This window comes from Diadema antillarum, unplaced genomic scaffold (assembly GCF_040938485.1).
Source record: "Diadema antillarum isolate AM-2024a unplaced genomic scaffold, OU_Dant_1.0 seq00000286_RagTag, whole genome shotgun sequence".
Taxonomy (NCBI): Eukaryota; Metazoa; Echinodermata; class Echinoidea; order Diadematoida; family Diadematidae; genus Diadema; species Diadema antillarum.
Genome location: NW_027271314.1, coordinates 366,976 through 386,895, shown reverse-complemented (window position 1 = coordinate 386,895; position 19,920 = coordinate 366,976). Strand labels below are relative to the sequence as shown.

Below are 19,920 nucleotides of genomic sequence, written 5' to 3'. Positions count from 1 at the left end.
GCTCGTTGGAAATGGTTGACTCCAGTCAAGATTCTTTGGTTGTGTGTGCACTCACATAGATATCGGTGATAAAGCTGCACAGAGTGTGTTATGGGGGCTTACAATTACTGTAAAACCAGACGTGTTTGTGAATTTTGCAAGAGCCAAGATTCGCAAAATTGAAATGCAAAAGTTCTTGTCTACACTATACGCATTGAATGGCAGTGTTAATTCGCGAAAATTTAATGCCGCGGAAAAGGCCGTCAGCTCCTACTCGTTAAAATTTCATGCTGCAAAAAATACTTTATGGTAAATGTGGGTACATCTGAACCGGGCCAGCCTTACCACTCCATGGTATCCACACGCTACTGGACCTTTTAAAGTGTCTGTCTCTTACCTGACGGCCTGAACGACCTTCTCGATGGAAACCGTCTCTGTCACGTAGGCCCTCATTATCGAGTCCATCATCGCGACGTGGCCGTTCTGAAAGACGAGCAATGAAAGATAGAGACAATAGACGTTGAGAAGCAACGATAATATGACAATTTATTTAAAGCTACCGGAGCATCATAACAGGAAATGACACAACTCTATGGGGGCATGCAACATATTGCATTGTGGGTGAATTAGAAACCACATATATCCTAGAGAAAAGATGGAGTTACCAGGAAAGGGGGATAAGGAAATAGCAAAGTCACAGTTAAAGTACAGTCCCACACACTGGTCTTCTTGTCTGAGAACTGTTATCATCTTAAACCTTGATAAACCTATTGGAGACTAGTCCTGAGTATACTCGAGCAAGTACAATTTATCTATGGGAAATGTGTGTGATAGCAAAGTGTTTTTTTCGAGAAGTCACACTTTCATTCAGGACTTTTGTGTTGTTTTCTTGCACACCAGGACAATGAGAAGATCGCTATCCGCGAAATGAACAACTTGCGAAAATGTCCTATAAACTGCCAACCGTAAAAACATATTCACGAGAAAATATCAGTATGTCCAGAATTTCATGAGCAGCACATTGTCCAATTTCATTTGAAATGATATCCAGATTAGAGCTGATCGCATGACCGATGCAAATGAATGCTACATGTACAAAAGCAAGTCACCGAACCACACTGTGGGCCAACGCAAGCCATACACACACAGCAAACCAATCATCCATTACAGATCTGATTAGCCATGATTCTCCCCCACTCAACTCTCTCTCCCTTTCCCTAGTCATTAATCCATGTTTATTGCTTATTATCAGTCACATGCACGTCTGGGGTATGGAAAAATGAGACCTACAGGTTCAGTACGGCACATGATATCTCTGGAAAAGTTACTTGTAGCATTATAGGAAGCTTGACTCTTGTCTTCATTTCCCTTGTTATCCAATCACTTCCAGGTCGCAGGAAACTTGTGTAAAACCTTGGCGTGAGTCTGTGTGCATTGTGAAGAATAAGCTACATACCAGGTGTATACACTGTGCACTGAAGTATGATCCTGCCTTAATCCAACCCTACTGGGATCATGGTAGACCAAATCATGGATCAGAAACTCTATGGTATTATACATGTACTATGTTGTAGGAATCTGGATGGACCAGCTAATACACATGTATGTAAAATCTCACAATATCTAGCTTTACATGTACTTGTACGATGTTTCACTGTAGTGTGTACAAACAGCTAAAATATATTCTAATTTGTTTCACATTTACTTTGCAATGATATTCAAACTACACGTATAAGCATTGAGCATACAGTGCTTGCACAAGTGTGTACATAACCCACACAGTGAAATCTCACTGTTGTTGAAACATTTTCTATCACAGTTTTCTTTGTGCTATATACTCTACGGGCTCCTGCATGTTTTATGCTGCATGATACATGTACATCTACAGTACGTACATGTATGTATGTCACAGTAATATCCTTTTTCTTACTGTTGTTTAATGATTCAGACAATACTTAATAATTGCACAATCATTTCACTTTGCAGATGGTTAAATTTTTCTCAGTGACTGATCACCAGCTGGTTGGATCTCAGTGCATTCATAATCAATTTTTTACAACCTTCACAGCTGCTGCATTTACAATCTATGATTGGCTTAGACTGGCATTGAATAAACCACTCCCAAACACTCAGTAGTGTTTATTATGATATTTCAATGATAACACTGATTGATTTTCTCTTTTCTTTTCTTTTCTAATTTCCCATCTGGTTTACTTCCAAAGACTGAGTCATATCTCCATGGCAATTTGATGAAATTGTGGCTCTAACTTTTCATGAAGATATTGGTCATAAATGCACTACAATCTGTAGTATTTTCGATCTCCTCGACAGATTTTGCTTGTTTTCTCATTATTCTTTCTAATATGATAAAATTCAAATTCCTCTTTACTTTTTTTTTGTCTTTCCACATCAAGTTAATTGACCATCATGCTACAGTGTAGATTAAGATCACACACAGTTAATAGGCATGGGTGATAGTCTTTGTCATGAATCAGCCATAAGAATGAAAGTGTCACTGCAACTGTTAATGCTTTATTGCTTAAATCTGGTAGCACCCATATTATAACTTGCACTGTGTACATAGCATTTCGTAGTTCATGTCTATACAGTATAACCCATTATTTTGTATGGTATACAACATGATTTTTTGCTTAAAGTACAGACAATTGTAACACATAAAGTGGTATTGACATTCATCATGGCTTACCACAAACCCTTAGTTGTGCAATGTACCATAAAACTAAATTTACAATTTCAGCTGGCATCATGAGGTGGTATTGCAGTTTAAAATGGGTTCAAATTACAGGTTGCAGTGTGTCCATGCAAGGTGCATGTATGGTGTACATAAAGTACATTGCCCTGTATCATAGATTCCACTAATGAAACCCTACAAGCAGACTGAGTAGCAGACACACTACCAAAAGAGCGGTAATAACCTATTCAAATTTCAAGCACGCTTTTCATGCAAGCTTTTCATGCAAGCTTTCTCCTGCTTTACCATCCAGAAGGCATGCCCATGCATTACCCAACATACAGCATAGCACAATCACTAGATTCCCAGTGCTGGTGGCTGAATTTATGAATAACCCTTACTGTGATATGGTCTTTGAACAATGGGTACAATGATATGGGGTTTTCAGTGCCAATCAGCACTCTACGCACACAAAATTAAACACCTCATACAACTTGGTCTTCACCACACAGTTTTTAATGACTATGATTATGAAACAATCAGGATACACTGGAAAACAGCCTACTTTTATTCCCTCTACATTGCACATGACAGTGCACTGTACATGTACATGTACAGCAGTGAATGTTAGGTGGCACAATGTGCTATAAAAACATACCATACATAAGGCAAGTCTAGCAGTACAAGGATTACCGGGTAATCTTCTTTTGCCATCTTGTGGTGTCCCACCATGCCAACCTCTGATCAATGAAGGAAGCACTTAATTTCATTGTTTTGACAGGGTTTTTAGCTAAATTGCCTCGGTATCCATGGATATTGAATCACAGATTAGAGTATACAGGGATGATGTGAGGAGGCAAAGATCACACACACAATCTCTCACAGGCATCTCACACTCATTTGTACAATGTACAGTCTACATATTATGTTCTACATGCACGAACAGTCGCATGTGGTTCAGGGCCGAACGGGTTAAGATGGCTTTGGAAAATATGGTGTGCAAGTTTAATGAGATGTGCCAACCAAAGCTCATCACTCGGGATGGAGGCTGTACACTGTAGTCTCCCCGCCCAGACGTTTCAGAGATACGGAGAATCTCGCCAATATTAGAATCTAGTCTTTCGTGGGATGTACACGTACATACAGTACAGTATGTATTCCGTATTTCCCACACACAGTATGATGCAGATAGTGTGTACATGGAAGACAAACACACACACACACACACACACACACACACACACACACACACACACTGAACAGAGCATACAGCATCAGCTGGCACTGCTGGAAGAGAGACTAGTCCTACACATCCAGCACAGCACACCTGCACCTGAGTCCAACGAGTCTAACTACCCCTGTATTGAATATGACGACATCGTCTCATAGCAAACGAACATTGCACAATCTGCTCATTGTGTAGTGAGGTAAACATGTTTACCTTGTATGTTCAGGATATACTGTAGCTATGAATAACTCAAATACTGTAAATGTCACTATTTTTGCATGAATAATTTTCTGCACTGAACAGCTCCAAAACATATTCACGAGTTCTTGAATTTAAAAAAATGATCAAAATCAGTTTTGAAATGGCAGAGAATATCCAAAAACAAAGTAAAGGGTCTCACCTTTTATTAGGATCACTTTATTTTGGATATCTCAGCCATTTCAAAGCCAATTTTTATCAAATAAATTCTGAATTTCTCTTACAGTTGTATGCTCTTTCATAATTCATAAGAGGTTTTTCGTTATCTCACAAAAATAAAGTTGGAAACCTGAAGCCCCATCTCAATCAAAACTATATATCATCCCTTTAAATAATAAATGGAGCCAGTCCCATGTTATCTTTTTAGAATACTAATTAAAAGACGGCGAAAATGCAGAGTTGTCAATCTGTAAAACGAGGATGCGATGATAATCTCTACAATGGCAAAATTATGCCGGGACATGGTGGGTTTCATATTAAAATCCTCCTCAATCACCCCTCCTCTCCCTACCAGCACGTGGGAGACATAAAAAAATATATTACAGTAACTGGAGACATAAAAAGATATGTTGACTGGTGCAGTGGTCTGACTCACTGACTCACACTCTGGGACGGCAGACCAAATGTGGAAAAAAAAAATAGATTAACATGGGCACATGATACTCGTCAGATGACGGTTCCTTGGGAGCAGATCATTAAACAGACTGTCGCCATAGAGACAGATGAGGCTAGGGCGTGGCAGACAAAAAAAAAATCATCTGAGGGTGAAGTGTCCCACAGTGTTAAGCATACACTACCAAGAAACTGACTGGATTTTGTACACAATATTCAAAGCGATGCTTATTCACAAGTTTCTGTATGAGGTTGCAGGACTACAGTAAACTGTTGAAGATTGTTATCCATGCCTATTCTACTATCTGCTGGGATATTGCCAAAGACATTGTTTTGACAAAAATAATTTGGAATGCCCTAAATACTGAAATAGAAGCACAGAAGTGAGTACATGCTCTATACACTCATGTGTGATCAAGGGCAACCATCACAATCACCTGCAATAAAAATGCCTGAATGTAATGTTCATGTTTACTTGCAGTCTTTCCAGCACAATAGTTTTGTATTGCCAATTGTACCACGCAAATAACATTTCAAGCCTGAGTGAGTGAGCCAATTCTTTAGTGCACACTCCTTTCTGACTTTTTTCACCTTGAGAGACTCAACAATAAGAAGAATATTGACACAGGTGATTTTTGACACTTAACTTTAAGGGGGGCATGGCTTTAAAGGGACTAAACAGTACTGGTTGAGGGGAGAATTCAGCTTTTCAACGTTTTGCGAGATATTTAGAAACAAGTCTATAAAATGCTAAAGAGCATACAATTCTAAGGGGAATGAAAAGTTTCTTTGATGAAAATCAGTTTTGAAATGACTGAGATATCAAAAAACAATGTAAAACAAAGAGATCCTAACAAAAGTCGTGGCCTGTCGGATTTTCTTGGGATCACTTTTTTGGATATCTCAGCCATTTCAAGACCAATTTTCATCAAATTAACTGTGAAATCCTCTATTACAAAATTATATGTTCTTTCATATTTCATAAAAGGTTTGCCATTATCTCACAATCACATACACAAAAGTTGGAAACCTGCTGCCCCGTCTAAACCAAAACTGTACCATTCTTTGAAAGCGAAGTTCTGCAGTATGTATGTACTACCATAACACAAGATGTAAAATTTACAAACAGAATGGTACTTGTTTCCCCAAAATTATATCCCAAATATGCAAGTAATGGTAATTTAAATTTTCCACACCAAGCAGCAGTATCTGGCAGCAAAGAAAAAGAATCATTAGCACATGCACACAGGCAGTCCTCTTCATCACGATATATGGAGAACAGAGAATACAAGTATGATAACTAAACTACAAACAGCTCCATCAGCATCATCATTTCAATTATTATCATCATCATCATCACCATCACAGAGACTCCAACCCCAATCACCTTCTGATCTGGAGATTCTCCCGCCCGAAACCCCTAGCAAACGCGAGACTCAAAGTTGATGTGTGCGAAGCGCAGAGTTCCTATAGGGTTCTAGATGTTCTCTGGTGCTATCTACAAATTGTAAGGCTTATTTTTTCAACATACGATAGCAATATAATGTAAGAAATCCTTTCCACTGGGAGACACAGAGCCAGGGCGGGAGAAATCAAATCTCAAGCGGGAGAACGGGAGATTTTGCAAAAATGGGCTTTTGGCGGGAGATCTCCCGTCGAAAACGGGAGAGTTGGAGTATCTGCCATCATCATCATCATCATCACCACCATCATCATCATTGTCAGATTACAGTGCACACACAGCTGTAGGTAAAAATGAGTGTAAATTCCTCAGTAGCATTGCAGGCTACCAGCATACAGAATGAACGTCGTGTAGAAATTGCATGCATGTCCAGTTCAGAAATCTCTAAAATGAGTGTTCTTTAATACACTGGACATTTGTAAGGGTCAAATCAGTAGCTTTTCACACAGTAAACTCACCGAGCTCTTATTTCTCTCTTCCTCACTGACAAAATGCATGGCTTTGTATAGTAAACAGCACAAAACGGGAGTGCTACTGTCCAGACAAACACGTTCTGAGCAACGACAACTCACTGTCCACTGAGGAAGTACAGCATAGTGCGCTTGCCTCTGTTTGTGTTCAAATTTTTCACAATTTCCTGCCCTAGTGAGTGGGAAAACTGCTATTTATCTTCTCACTACTGCTTGTCAAGTGCAATGTATACTACCTATTTCCCTTTATCTGCGACAAAGAGGCGATAACTACTAGTAACAAGTAAAGTGTTACAAGGTGATATCTACTTTGACAACCAAAGAGTTACAAGACTAACTGACAATACAGCTGTAACCTTGTCCTACCATGGTAACGCCACTTCCTGGAAGTGGTTCACTATCAAAATAAAAACAAAGCTGTTTTTCACGAGATTAACAGTGCGCAAATGCATTATGTCAGTCACAAAACACACTTCATATTCAGCATATACCCATATCTATCCTCAGTATGCCACAATGTATCCACATCATACCACAATCGTACCTGCAATATACAACATTATACCCACAAGACAAGATAAACTACTGTGGTCACTATTGAATTTATAAATAAATGCCAGATACATTGTATGTCTACTACACTGTACACTATACACTACACAATTATCATACATGTGTATGTGTATAGTGCAGTGTGCACTTGAACACACTGCATAATGACAATATGGGCACCCACTGCTATTCATAAGAATATTGTTGCATTCATGTACCAACTTTGTACAACTTCATTTTTTTTTTTCAATACTTGTAACAATTGTCAAAACTGTAAGATATTTTCTACGCTTGGTGTATCAGTGCTATTTTCATTGCTAGCTTGTTTAAATGCATTATGGACAGTGTCATTTTGTTTTAAATATCATTTTCATGACATTTGTTCATCAAAAGCACCTTAAATACTGAATAGGACTTCCAATATTGATATAGCTACGCCCTTGGAAAAAGAGAAAAGAAAATGTGAGTGAACAAAATTGAAAGAGATCATACAACATGAGAAGTGGACAAGGCATTTCAAAACAGGCTTGGTGGTTATTAGAGTCCACTCCATAAAGAGATGTACAATTTGCAATTAATAAACTGCAGTTGCTGCATGTGTATACAGCACCTCAGTTCAGAAAGGATAATATCAGCTGTGCATTTTCTAGATATTGATGCTGTAACAATAAATACAAAGCCCTATAATAATTGCAATAATCCTGAGGTAGAAAGAATCCTGTGGTCTTCCAAATAGTACATGTGTCGCATCACACCTACAGTGTAGATGCCTTTTTACCAAGGACCACGGATACGCAAAGTTTTGATTCATGACACGTCCCTCCCTTTAATCTCAGCCAAAAGCTGAATAGGAGGTTGCTTGATGGTGCATCAATTGATCAAGAAAAGGGGGCTTTGTCATGCATGGAATTATAGTGTCAGTAGACATAAGGGGGGAAGGAACCCCCTTCAGAACCTGCCCAGGGGACAGGGGACAAAACAGAGAAATAAACAGCGTGTCAGAATGAACTGATCCATGCACTGCGATCACTGACAATCTCACTCTATGTAACACCCACAGATATCGTACAACGCACACTAGCATTAGACAGTCTTCCTCCTATTATTCATGTGGTCGTATATCTCGGAGCGTTTCATGCGCCCACAACCTGTACTCGAGTGAGTGCCTGTTGGCGATGCTCGTTAATTGTACACACTACGATGAGGCCACAGCGCAAAGGTGCAGGATGCGACTTTCACACCATGACAGTCACATATTATCACATTGTTTCACAGTAAATTTGATTGACTATCACTCAAAAATATATCTGTTCATTCTGTGTTGTACCAATATGCATTCTCCTACAAATGTATTTAAAATTGATACAAAACTTATTTTGTGCCTTGGAAGACAATGCCTTCATTCTGATAGAGGAGATCTAGATTTGTGGAATAGTACAAAAACATTTTGTTTGGTTATACATTGTACATAAAAATATTGTTGGCCTGCATTTGTACTGGAATCAACAAATCAAAATCTGATGGAACAAGGGTCCATTCAATAGTGCCCAAATGACACTTGAGCATAAATGGCTTTTTAGGTTGTAAGTCCTTTCCACAAACCATGATGGAAACAGAAAAGCTTTAGAACAAACTTTGGTGGTTTACAGGAATTCTCCTTATACACCGTATTCTCCTTGGACAGACATTCTCCTTGGTGTACACACACACACACACACACACACACACACACACACACTCACACTGTATTCAACAGCTTTAAGCAATGAAGTGGACCAGTGCACTTTGTGGGAGGAGTTTAAAAGCTTGACAATAAAGGAATTAGAGAGAGGTGTGGGGGGGGGGAAATATTGTAAAGCAGGTTGTTACAGCTCTTGACACATGTTGACATTTCTCCAGGGTCCAGCCAGCTTTCAATCAACCTTCCAAAGACTTTATGCACACATGTAGTCAAAGAGCATACATACTGTACACAGATGGCCATTCTCAAGAGGAAATGAAAATGCAGCAACATAAAAATGAAAAAAAAAAATCAAAGTGCGACTTGCAGAGAATAATTTTTCTGGTATCCCATTGTTGTAATCATCAAATATTCAAAATCAAAATTTAAAAAAAAAAACCTCTGAAAACCCAAATTTACTGTACAGTGATTCTTCTTCACAGACAACTGTCATAAAATTTTATAATCATCAAATCTGTAAAATCCAAAAAAAAAAAAACTTTGAAAACCCAAGTTTACTATGCAGTGAGTGATTCTTCTTCATAGACAACTGTGCTACTGCATGTATAGGTCATACAGTGTATCAAGCACTTCCCGTGCAATTCTCAAAATATTGCCTACTGCATAAAAACACATTCTCATTATTAAAAAAAAATGAAAGAAAAGAAAAAGAGACTCACATTTCCAAGTTCATCACATAGGTATCGACAAATGTCCATGGCTTGCAACACTTTGTACATGTACAAAAATGTACATGTGTACAACCTCCTCGGATAAAAATACAATCAATGGACGCTTTACAGCATGAAAGTACAAATGTAGAACTTAACTATAAGCTGTGATCTGCGAATGTGATGCCTAGTCCAAAGTGAGAAAGAGTGTGTGTCTGCTTCTTGTATTTATACCACAAACAGCAATTGCTGTGAAGTATAAAAGGAAATGGCATTCCTCCATGATTTAAATCAATCAAGTTTCAATCAGAAATAATGATGGATTTGGGTGTAACAAGGAGTGGTCACTTAAAGATAATTTTTTGCATCATTAGCAGTGTGAGCAGCATTGACCGGTGATGATGAAGTGTTGGTAATCCATACAGTGACTGAGAGAGAGCGGACACATCTGTGGAACAGTCAGCAACAGCTAAGACTACAGGTGGGACTACACAACTTCAAATATATTAGCAATTACTGCAGCGACCTTGGATGCCAATCAAATATGGCAGTGGTCATGCATGACACAGTGATCAAATATTCAAGGCGTGCAGTCTGGAACCTATTAGCGCAAAATTGATGATGAATTCACGGGCACTTCACAATCATTATCGTAGCCGGTAAACTGAATCAATGACAGGACGAATAGCAAGGGTACAACTACAAGCTGTATAATGTACATTGTACAATATCTCATCTACACACAACATATAGGAAATTGGTTCCCATCCCAGTACAAAGTAGGTTCATGGGGCTACTGGCTTCCAGGCATTATATGATGTACTGTAATGCTGAATTCTATTCCTTATTAAGTGAGAAAACATAATTGTGCAAAAAAGTAAGTAAAATGATAAATAATAGCAGTTGAATAAACAATAATAATAACAGCAATACTACAATAAACCCCAAAATCTACACAAACATTTGACGTATGCTATCTTTTTTTTAATTCAATTCATTTCCATTCAATCTTTATTTCTGATTTAATATATTTACATGTACATGTGAATATGAGCAAAAATACAAAATGTACAGATATAAAACAATGAAAACATTGATGAAGACAAGGTGGGATCCTGAAAATTTTTTTCCTTCATAAAATGTGTAAACAGAGTGTCTTCAATGGGCACAACAAGACACTTGTGAAAAGTTTCGAAACTAGGAATGTTCAGAGGGATCATTCATTCTTGCTTTTCCACGAACTTCTTTGACAATGTGTATAGGGATCTACACAGTGCATCTCCTGCAGATTCTTGAAATATAAATATGGTAGGCCGTAATGTGCTAAACCGTACACACACTGCTTGTGCACCCTTCATACAAAGTCATTTCCTGCTGTACATTGTGGTCATATTACCGGTATGTGTGTACACACATTACATTCCGTGTGCATTAACATTCTTGCGATTGGACTTTGCACAAATAAAGAATAATTGGACAGTCCTTTGCTGCCCATAATTAATTGTCCAGGCACAAAACTGAGGAGTGTAGGAGGCATCGCTTGGCCTGAAAGCTTTGTGTGTGAGTGTAAACTTGAAAAATGTACAATGAACCATCTCCATTGTCTCTGTTTCTTTTCTCAGTAGCAGAAATATTCAAGTGTTTAGATTGTAGGGTCTACCTTCTTTTTTTTTTCACAAACGATTCCTACTTTACTTTAATGTTAGAACAAGATGTACTACATTGTACTGTAGGCCTACAGTGTGTAATTTCAACACCCAAAATTGAATTGCCGGGACTGTAATTCTGTAACATGAAACTTTTCACAAGTGTCTTGTTGTGCCCATTGAAGACACTCTGTTTACACATTTTATGAAGGAAAAAAAATTTTCAGGATCCCACCTTAAACAATGAAATATTATACATCATATACACACGAAACAGAATTGATGTTATTCCATTTTTCACACATCACTTCATCCCAATATCTGTGTCAACACATTTCTACCAGCACTAGAAAATTCCTTCACAGCAGAGGTTGTTTGCAAACACTGGGCTGGCTTGCTTCCATACTTCAGTGTGCGATAGATAGCGCAGCAGACTCTAGACACAATCCCGCCCATCCCTGCATTGTGCTGGGTAAGCCAATTTCATGGCTATACAGGCACAGTGGGCTTATTTTCACATCACATGGCAAGCTGCCGTCTAATCAAGGTTCAAGGATGCCTTCAATATCCACATCTACCACTTTGCGTGGAAGTGAACACAAGAAATGGCCTTGCCTTATACTGTACAGTCTGCCTTGGATAATTTCAAGTCTCCTTTGAAGTTTTAAATATCAAATACTGGATGTAATGATATGAACAACTATAAACACTACAATCATGCGTGGCAGTATTTACTACAATGCATAATGCATACTGTGATAATGATACATCAGTACAACATCTGGGGTATTGATACTGAAGCAGAAAAATAAAAGATCTTGAAAATAACTGAATTTCAAGAAGATCTTGGGCACATTGAAAATCTTGGGCATAGTAGCAATGCCGCCTAATATGCAAACTTACATTATATCAAGCACACCAGGGTTTTAAAATTTGGCAATTTGGTATTCATGTGCAACAGTACTCAACTACTGATACAGTGTATTTTGCAGACTTCACACAGTATGAAATGAAGACCCTATACTGTCTTTTGCAATATACCATGGTACATATTAAAGACAAATTATGTACTGTTAGTGTAACTGTACGTACATTGGCTCTTCAGGATATGACAGAACAGACTACTATAGTGCAATGATTTGTAGATGTTACAGTATTTGTACTGTGCATTCTCCATACAGCATTAGGGTTGTAAATTTTGCAGCTCCAGGAATGCCACACCATAAGACCTTGAGTACCGTATTACCGTTTTCAATCAACTTAAAAGGCTATGATTAGAAAGGGGCAACGAAGAGGAACTCTGCTATTGTTTACACTTGCAAACAATCAATGTATCTAACAATAGCATGGATTACATTATCAACCCATTGTAATCTGTATTGTACTACCGTTGCATTACATCATAGCTGTCGCATTTGTGGATGGTGGCGTTCACGAAATCAATTCAAGGACATCAGCAAAAGTGGGGGGGGGGGGTGCTACATGTTATCATCACAAATGTTGGATGTCAAATGTTCTAGTTTACTCTGCCCTGAATATGATTTGTAAAGGTGCCTCTTTGTAGGAGTTGAGCATGAGAAAGAGAAAACTCATAAAAATGAAAAAGAGCAGGTAGAACTGTAAAGTATGCTTGTACCAACAGCAGAACAAATACCATCTTTGTGAGCTCAAAGATTTCAAGAGCTATTGAGGCCACCTACACACTATTCAAATTTACAGTGTACACTTGTACATGTACAAAAATATTTCCATGACAACTTGATTATTAAGGACATTAAGAACATTTGTGTAGTGTACAGTGTTTACATACGTTCCCAAAACAACTACAAAGATGTATAAAACACAATACACATTTCATTCAACAGGACTTTGATAGTCTCTAAACTTTATCAGGTAGGCCTACATTTGTAAACCTAGGATTTCAATTCACCATGATGAGAAATATCTGTTTAGTGTAGTAGTAGTACAGTTTGTTGGTATAAAAAAGGAACTTTAACTCAATACATACAATGAAATACAGCAAAACAATTGACAGGGTGCACTGTGGCAAGTTACAACACATCATGTGGACTAGCTAATATCAAAGCTCTTTGGTACTGCAAACATTATTCAAAACATGTACCGAGGTGTTCCTCAATACCAAGAGCTTGTGTTGCAATCCAGCAGTGAACGGAACAATGTTTGGGGGAGGGGGGGGGGGGGGTACAATGAATAAGAACGCTCAAATGAAACACAAAGGATGCTATCCAAGGGTCAATGTGCCATCTTTGCGCTGGATGAAATATTCATGACATAATAGTGTTTACCACTGGTAAACTCAAAAGCAGCACAAACACAAACACAGTCTGCAAATTCATTTACAGAGTACAAAATAACTTCCTCCTCCAGACAAATGTAATCTTCTGCCAGCACTGAACTTATTCAGAGATCTGTCAATGTGGTACAGACACTTGAACAGTTCTGCAGATTTTTTTTTTTTTTTTTTTTTTGGGGGGGGGCTTATTTGATTTTGTTTAAATTGTTCCTTTTCTTTCCTCAAAGGACACCATAAGTCATTGGTTATTCAAATGTTAATACCCATTGATTAATCTTTACAGTTGTCTGTCTGTCTTTTGGTGAAATATTAACTTTAATCTTTCACTCATATTCTACCCTATAGTTATTTAATACACAAGGCCACACAGTATTTATCTTGAGCAAATCCCAAAGTACACTGTATTTGAGCGAGCGTGAAGTTCCTACTTGTATACTCAATAGGCCTGTCTTCATCAGATGGAAGCTTTTAAAAAGCATGCTTTTTTTGTTGTAAGGAAATTAGCCCGATGTCAAATTAACCCACTATTTGTGAAGTGAAGATGCAAATAGCGCTGGCTTTGATCGCGAAAAATTCCCCCAAAATTTTGGTCTACATGTAGTTTGTGAAATAGTGCATTAATTGGGTTGCATCCACTTTTACAGTTACATTTGTATTTTCCTAAACCCCAAAAAGCCCCCTAGTTTGAAGTTAAAGATAATATGAAGTTTTGGTACCTCAAAAGTTTCCCTGAGTTTCCTTGTCTTAGTTTGTGTTTCAGATTAAAGTACCTTTCATATAACTAACACTGTGAGACTTACTCGCCCCAAAGTGCTCTCATGTCTTAGTAATCATGCAATAATGGTTTCGTACAATACGTGTATATTGATTGTCGCGGTACCGCGTCGAGTAAAACTAATGGCTCATTCAAATTTTTCAGAGCCTGCTCTGCTCTGGTACAAAACCATTATTGCATGATTACTAAGACATGAGAGCACTTTGGGGCGAGTAAGTCTCACAGTGTTAGTTATATGAAAGGTACTTTAACCTGAAACACAACTTAAGACAAGGAAACTCAGGGAAACTTTTGAGGTACCAAAACTTTATATTATCTTGAAGTCTGATGAAGACACGCCTACATAGATAGTCTTGTCCTTCCAAGAGGCTACAAGTGTATATGCAGCTGTGGGTTCTGTGGTAGATTGCTCATCTGGCATTCCACAATTGTACTATGAAGAGTGTGCTCAATGCCTATATAAAAATCTATACATAAATGACTGCAATCTATGCATGTATATTATTCTATGATACAAGTAAATTATGCTTGTAGCAAATTCTTATAAAGTGGCACAAATCAACCATGCCTGCCTCTTCTGTTTACTCTATTTTCCCTTTTCCTTTTTTTTTTTTGGATAAGTTAGAAATTCCTGTGGCTGACATATTTGTCCATTATGATTATTTGCAAGGTGGGTGACAAAATAAAAGCCTTTAGAACCATATCAGCTATTATTCCCACCCTTTAACCTAGAAGATCACAGTTCGCTTGCAATCTACAATGAGCAAGTATTCTCTGACTGCAGCAGTTTTTAACCTCCATGCACAACCACAGTGTTGTGCATTCGAGGCAAGTTTGCTTTATACATTTTTTTTTTTGAGTGGCTTTCCTTTCTGATTCTCTATCTTGTTTGTAAATTTTTACCTTGAAGTGGATCAACTGTTTGCAAACACTGTATCCTGGTATCGACAAGGCATACATGTAATACATGTACTGGGGCCCCTAAAAATGTGCATTCTACTGGTGATAAATGAATGAGAACATAACCTACCTTTGATACCCTATAAGAAATGAAATACAAGTACCATGCTTTCAACTGATGGCTGCTGATTAGTTCTGATTGATTGACAGACTTTTACTGTAAAACATGATATATTCGTGGTACAAAATTTTCGCGAATTGGAGCCGACGGCCTTTTTCGTGGCATTAAATTTTCGCGAATTGCCACTGGCGTTTAATGCATATAGTGTAGACAAGAAATTTCGCGTGCATTTCAATTTCGCGAATCTTGGCGCTCGCGAAATTCGCGAAATTAAAATGCACGCGAACATTCCTCGTTTTACAGTATACATTCAGATGTAGGGCCTACATCTTTGAAACATATTCAAAAAGAAACTCAGCACTTCATTTCAGTGCATCCACAGAATTAGTTTATATACACATGACTATGTGACCAATAACATTGTACACTATTTGTACACCGTGCAGGCCTACATGTACATGCAGAAACTTCAGATGAAACAGAATTGTGTTTTGCTATAGTAGACAAATAATACCACAGTATTCAGATATAAGTCAGAGCAAGTGTAGAATGCCCCCCCCCCTTTTTTTTTAGTAAATCTATAATTTTAGTTGAATACATGTAGGCCTACAGACTGTACTCACATAAAATGTACTTAAATACATGTACACTTGTATGTTGTGTAAAACATGTATGATGCAGAAAATACATTTGAAGTACAAATTGTAACATTTCTGAAACAGTTATTGTGCCATTATAGCGCTGGAAATAAATTATGCAATGTACATGTAGTATACACATAGATTCCTACAGAATGTTAACCCACAAAGAATAGCATGTACCGTACAATACTGTTCGCAAACCAGATGCCTCCTTCCCACCCCACACTACGATGTCGATCCTACTAGATGAAAACTGTTTAACCATTTCTGTAGGTCTACATATTCAACACATTTCACTACTTGTAGTCAATGTTCTCTGTTCTCAAATTGAAAATTCCTGGGACACTCCATTCCACTCTTGAAATGTGTTTTTCTGAATGGTGTCAATCTCAGCATTCTTCTGTATCTCATCCAGATCCACAGTGTGCAGGTTTCAGGGTCACCTCCATTGTTCCTTTGACCTTTGACACATCGGAGTGTGAAGACTAGCCACAGCATCTGGCCCCTTTGTACGTAGGTAATAATGAAAACATACAGCCGCCACCTACATATAAAATGTATGGCTCACTACACATCACAGAATAGAGCTCTACTATTAAACAATGTAGGACTCCCACTATATCTTCATTGCGAACTACCATGCAGTTGTACAGTACAGTGCCCACGCATGGCACTTGGTACAAGTGTAGTACAACACACGTATTACAACACACTGTGTACCGTATTAAAATCTTCTTCTTTTTTCAATCTTTATCATTTGGGGCATTTTTTGATAGAAAGAGGTCTGTGGAGTTTCATATGTAGCAGCAACCTGTGCAGGAGATACATGTAGCATCACCTCATTTAAACTTGAGATCAAATTGAACATTTAATAGGGAGTGATCAAGCTTTTGCTTCAAATCAGGAGTACAAAACTGTAGGCATACAACAATGTACATATGTAGGCCCTATGCCTCAACCACTCAAACATGTGAGGCAATAACAATGATCATTCCATCACGGGCTTTTCTTGTTCAAAGTTTGTTTTGATCTTTTCTCCCTCAAAAACACAGGATGATGAAATGCCTTTGAAAAATATCAAACAGGTTTGTTCAACGATGGTCCTTCTTTCAGAACCTGTACACACTGTAATACATGTAGTCATGATGAAGCACCAAATAAAAGACAGAAAAATAATCATTTTTCAATCTCACTAAAACAATGTAAAACAACCATACATAAAAAATGTGCACATGTTTGCACAGCTTAGACAGGAAAATCCTCAAATTTCAAATATTCTATCCATTACAACAAAAACTGTAAATGACATTCGATACAGGGGTAGTCTTTTGCATTCAAATCAATGATGGTACATGAAAGCATGATACACAAATTCATAGGCAGCACAACTACAAGAGTAAGCAATGAGTCATTTATTCAGCCAGACAGTTTTTGTTTTTTGTTTTCAAATGAATTCTTGTCTCTTGGGGACTTCAGGACTTTGGTTTTCAGCTTATCTTGAGTGAGCATGAACACTTTTTTTTTACATTGATTGTGTAAAATTTGTGCCTTTGGCGGCAATGTCAAAAGGTCTTATGATCACAACATACAAGGTGTACAGTATTAAACATGCAATATATGCCCCCTACCCACAACCCATGGGCATTTTACCAGTTTTGCAGACATCAGTGCTGTAACAGGCACATGCTTGCTGCAACTGTGAAACACCTGATTGTAGGTTTATGCGGTGAGCAGGGCTGTCACTTACACCACATTCTCTCTTTGGAACAAGTGCAGGAACTGACCTGGGGACTACATGTACATGTAGTACACCATGTCAGTATCACACTCTCACGCATACCTCTGCATCAATGGCTACAAGAGATATACATTGTAGGCCTACATGTATATGTACAGAATGAGTTAACTTCAACTGCTGTTATTGTCTTAAAGAACGAAAGAAGAGAGAGAGAAAACTTCAACTGGGATTTAATCCCCACCCCTCCCCCCTTTCAAATTAAAGTTGTACAATGTAACACTACACCAGACATTATTGAACATGAAGTACAGGTGTCCATCCATCAACTTCAAATTCAATGTTGCACACAATGGTTTGATATTGCTGAATTACGTACATTATTAATGTGCCTAAAGCCCGCCGCACACTATACGACTCACTACCTTACGACTGACAGACTTTGAATCCGAAATCAATCATAATACAATTGTAGCTTCAGAATAAACATGCTTGTTTATTTCAGATCCAAAGTCTGTCAGTCATATACTCATGAGCTGTATAGTGTGCGGTGGACTTAATAGTCACAAAAGAGTGTTATACACATCACAGTTTATCAACATCAATTCATAACTGTATCACTGGTTCAATGTCACTGGTTTCAGTCACAGAAGCAGATTTCCAGTAGATTAGCCTACACTAGTATAGCAGAAACCGAGATCGGCAATTTGTAATCAGATCACAGCAAACACTGTACATGTAAATTTGTTTGACCTACATATACTGCACTGTATTATTGTAAACAATTTCAACAACATCAAGATTTCCCTTCAAGTGTTTTTCAATGGACAGTGACATGTGTTACAGAATATGAGGGACGTATTTGACAGGTGGGTCAATCCATGTCAAATCATCCAGTGCTTGTCACCCGACCCCCTCCAATTTTCTTTAAAATCGCACCAAATGTTCCCCAAAGTGTCTGACGGAAAATCCCAAAATATTTTGCCCCAAGGTCAATTGGTTGCTAAGATACAGCCTCACATAGCAACTGATGCACATTCCAAAATATTAGTTAAAAGAAAATTATGCGTTTTTGATTGATTGTGGTAGCATGGATATTTATGCAAAAGTGTTCATTATCTGGAAATTGGAAGAACTTTATAGTCTTTGCAAGGAAAAGTGACTGTGACGCGAAATTGACTTTTCGTCAACGTGCACGAGGTCACCGAAAATGGTGTTAAATGCTAATTTCGAAAATTTTAATGCATATTTAGAGGCTAATATCTTCCACATTTAATCACCTTAGGTTCTAAAATATTATGCTGTTGAAGACTTTGACTTGCTCAGTAATTTTGAAAAAAATCAGCGGATTCGTGCCCACCGTTTTTACGGAGAGCGCCCTCAAAGTTGACAAAAATGAAAAATGTGCCAAATTCAAGGTCACGGATCACCCTTCGTCCCACCTAGGAATTGCCTCAATTTTTTTGTATTGATAGACATTGACCTATATTATCTTGGGTTACCAAAGAAATTTTGCTACCGAAATGTTCAATGGTAAATTTACCCCACTGAAAATGGTCATAAACGGCCAAATTCCCATGTAATATCACATATTGGGTTTAGAGGATATTTCAAATGTCCATGCTTTCAAGATGAAAAGCCCTAGCCCTGTGATATTTGCAGTAGGGGTAGTCTGTTATACATATTTTAGTAATTATACCACAAAACACTTTTATTGCATTATAATGACCTTGAAATTTAATCCAAAATTTGATAAAAACAATAGTCTCTCCATTTTCCTCATTGCACTGCACGTAATTTATGTGTTTTGAAAGACTTCACAGAGCAATATTTCAAGAATTATGAAAGCTGACAGCCTAACATATCAAGGTTCTAAACTATTTGTGCTCTTTTTTCAGATTTAGTGTCAATTTGATTATGAATGTTATACCCTTGACCTTGAAGTGCTTCTAAAAATAGCTGTAAATTTGTTAACAACAAATTACACACAGACAGGTGTTTTATGGCATGATATACTTGTGATTCTTTCACAAACACAAAAGCTTTTTATAGTGTGAATGTTATATACTGGAATTAATCTATATGTGCTTGCAAGATATGTTACAATTAATTACTTTGTTCTGACAATGACCCTCAATTTCAAT

At 37.8% G+C, this 19,920-nt stretch overlaps 1 protein-coding gene across 1 annotated transcript in view; it reads right to left on the bottom strand.

Moving 5' to 3' along the window:
• The window catches only part of LOC139730034 (uncharacterized), a 67,607-nt gene that overhangs the window by 32,996 nt on the left and 14,691 nt on the right, over positions 1–19,920 (bottom strand). Inside the window, exon 6 of the mRNA XM_071640950.1 lies at positions 377–462. Coding sequence (XP_071497051.1) covers positions 377–462 — 86 coding nt within the window. The remainder of the gene's footprint in view (positions 1–376; positions 463–19,920) is intronic.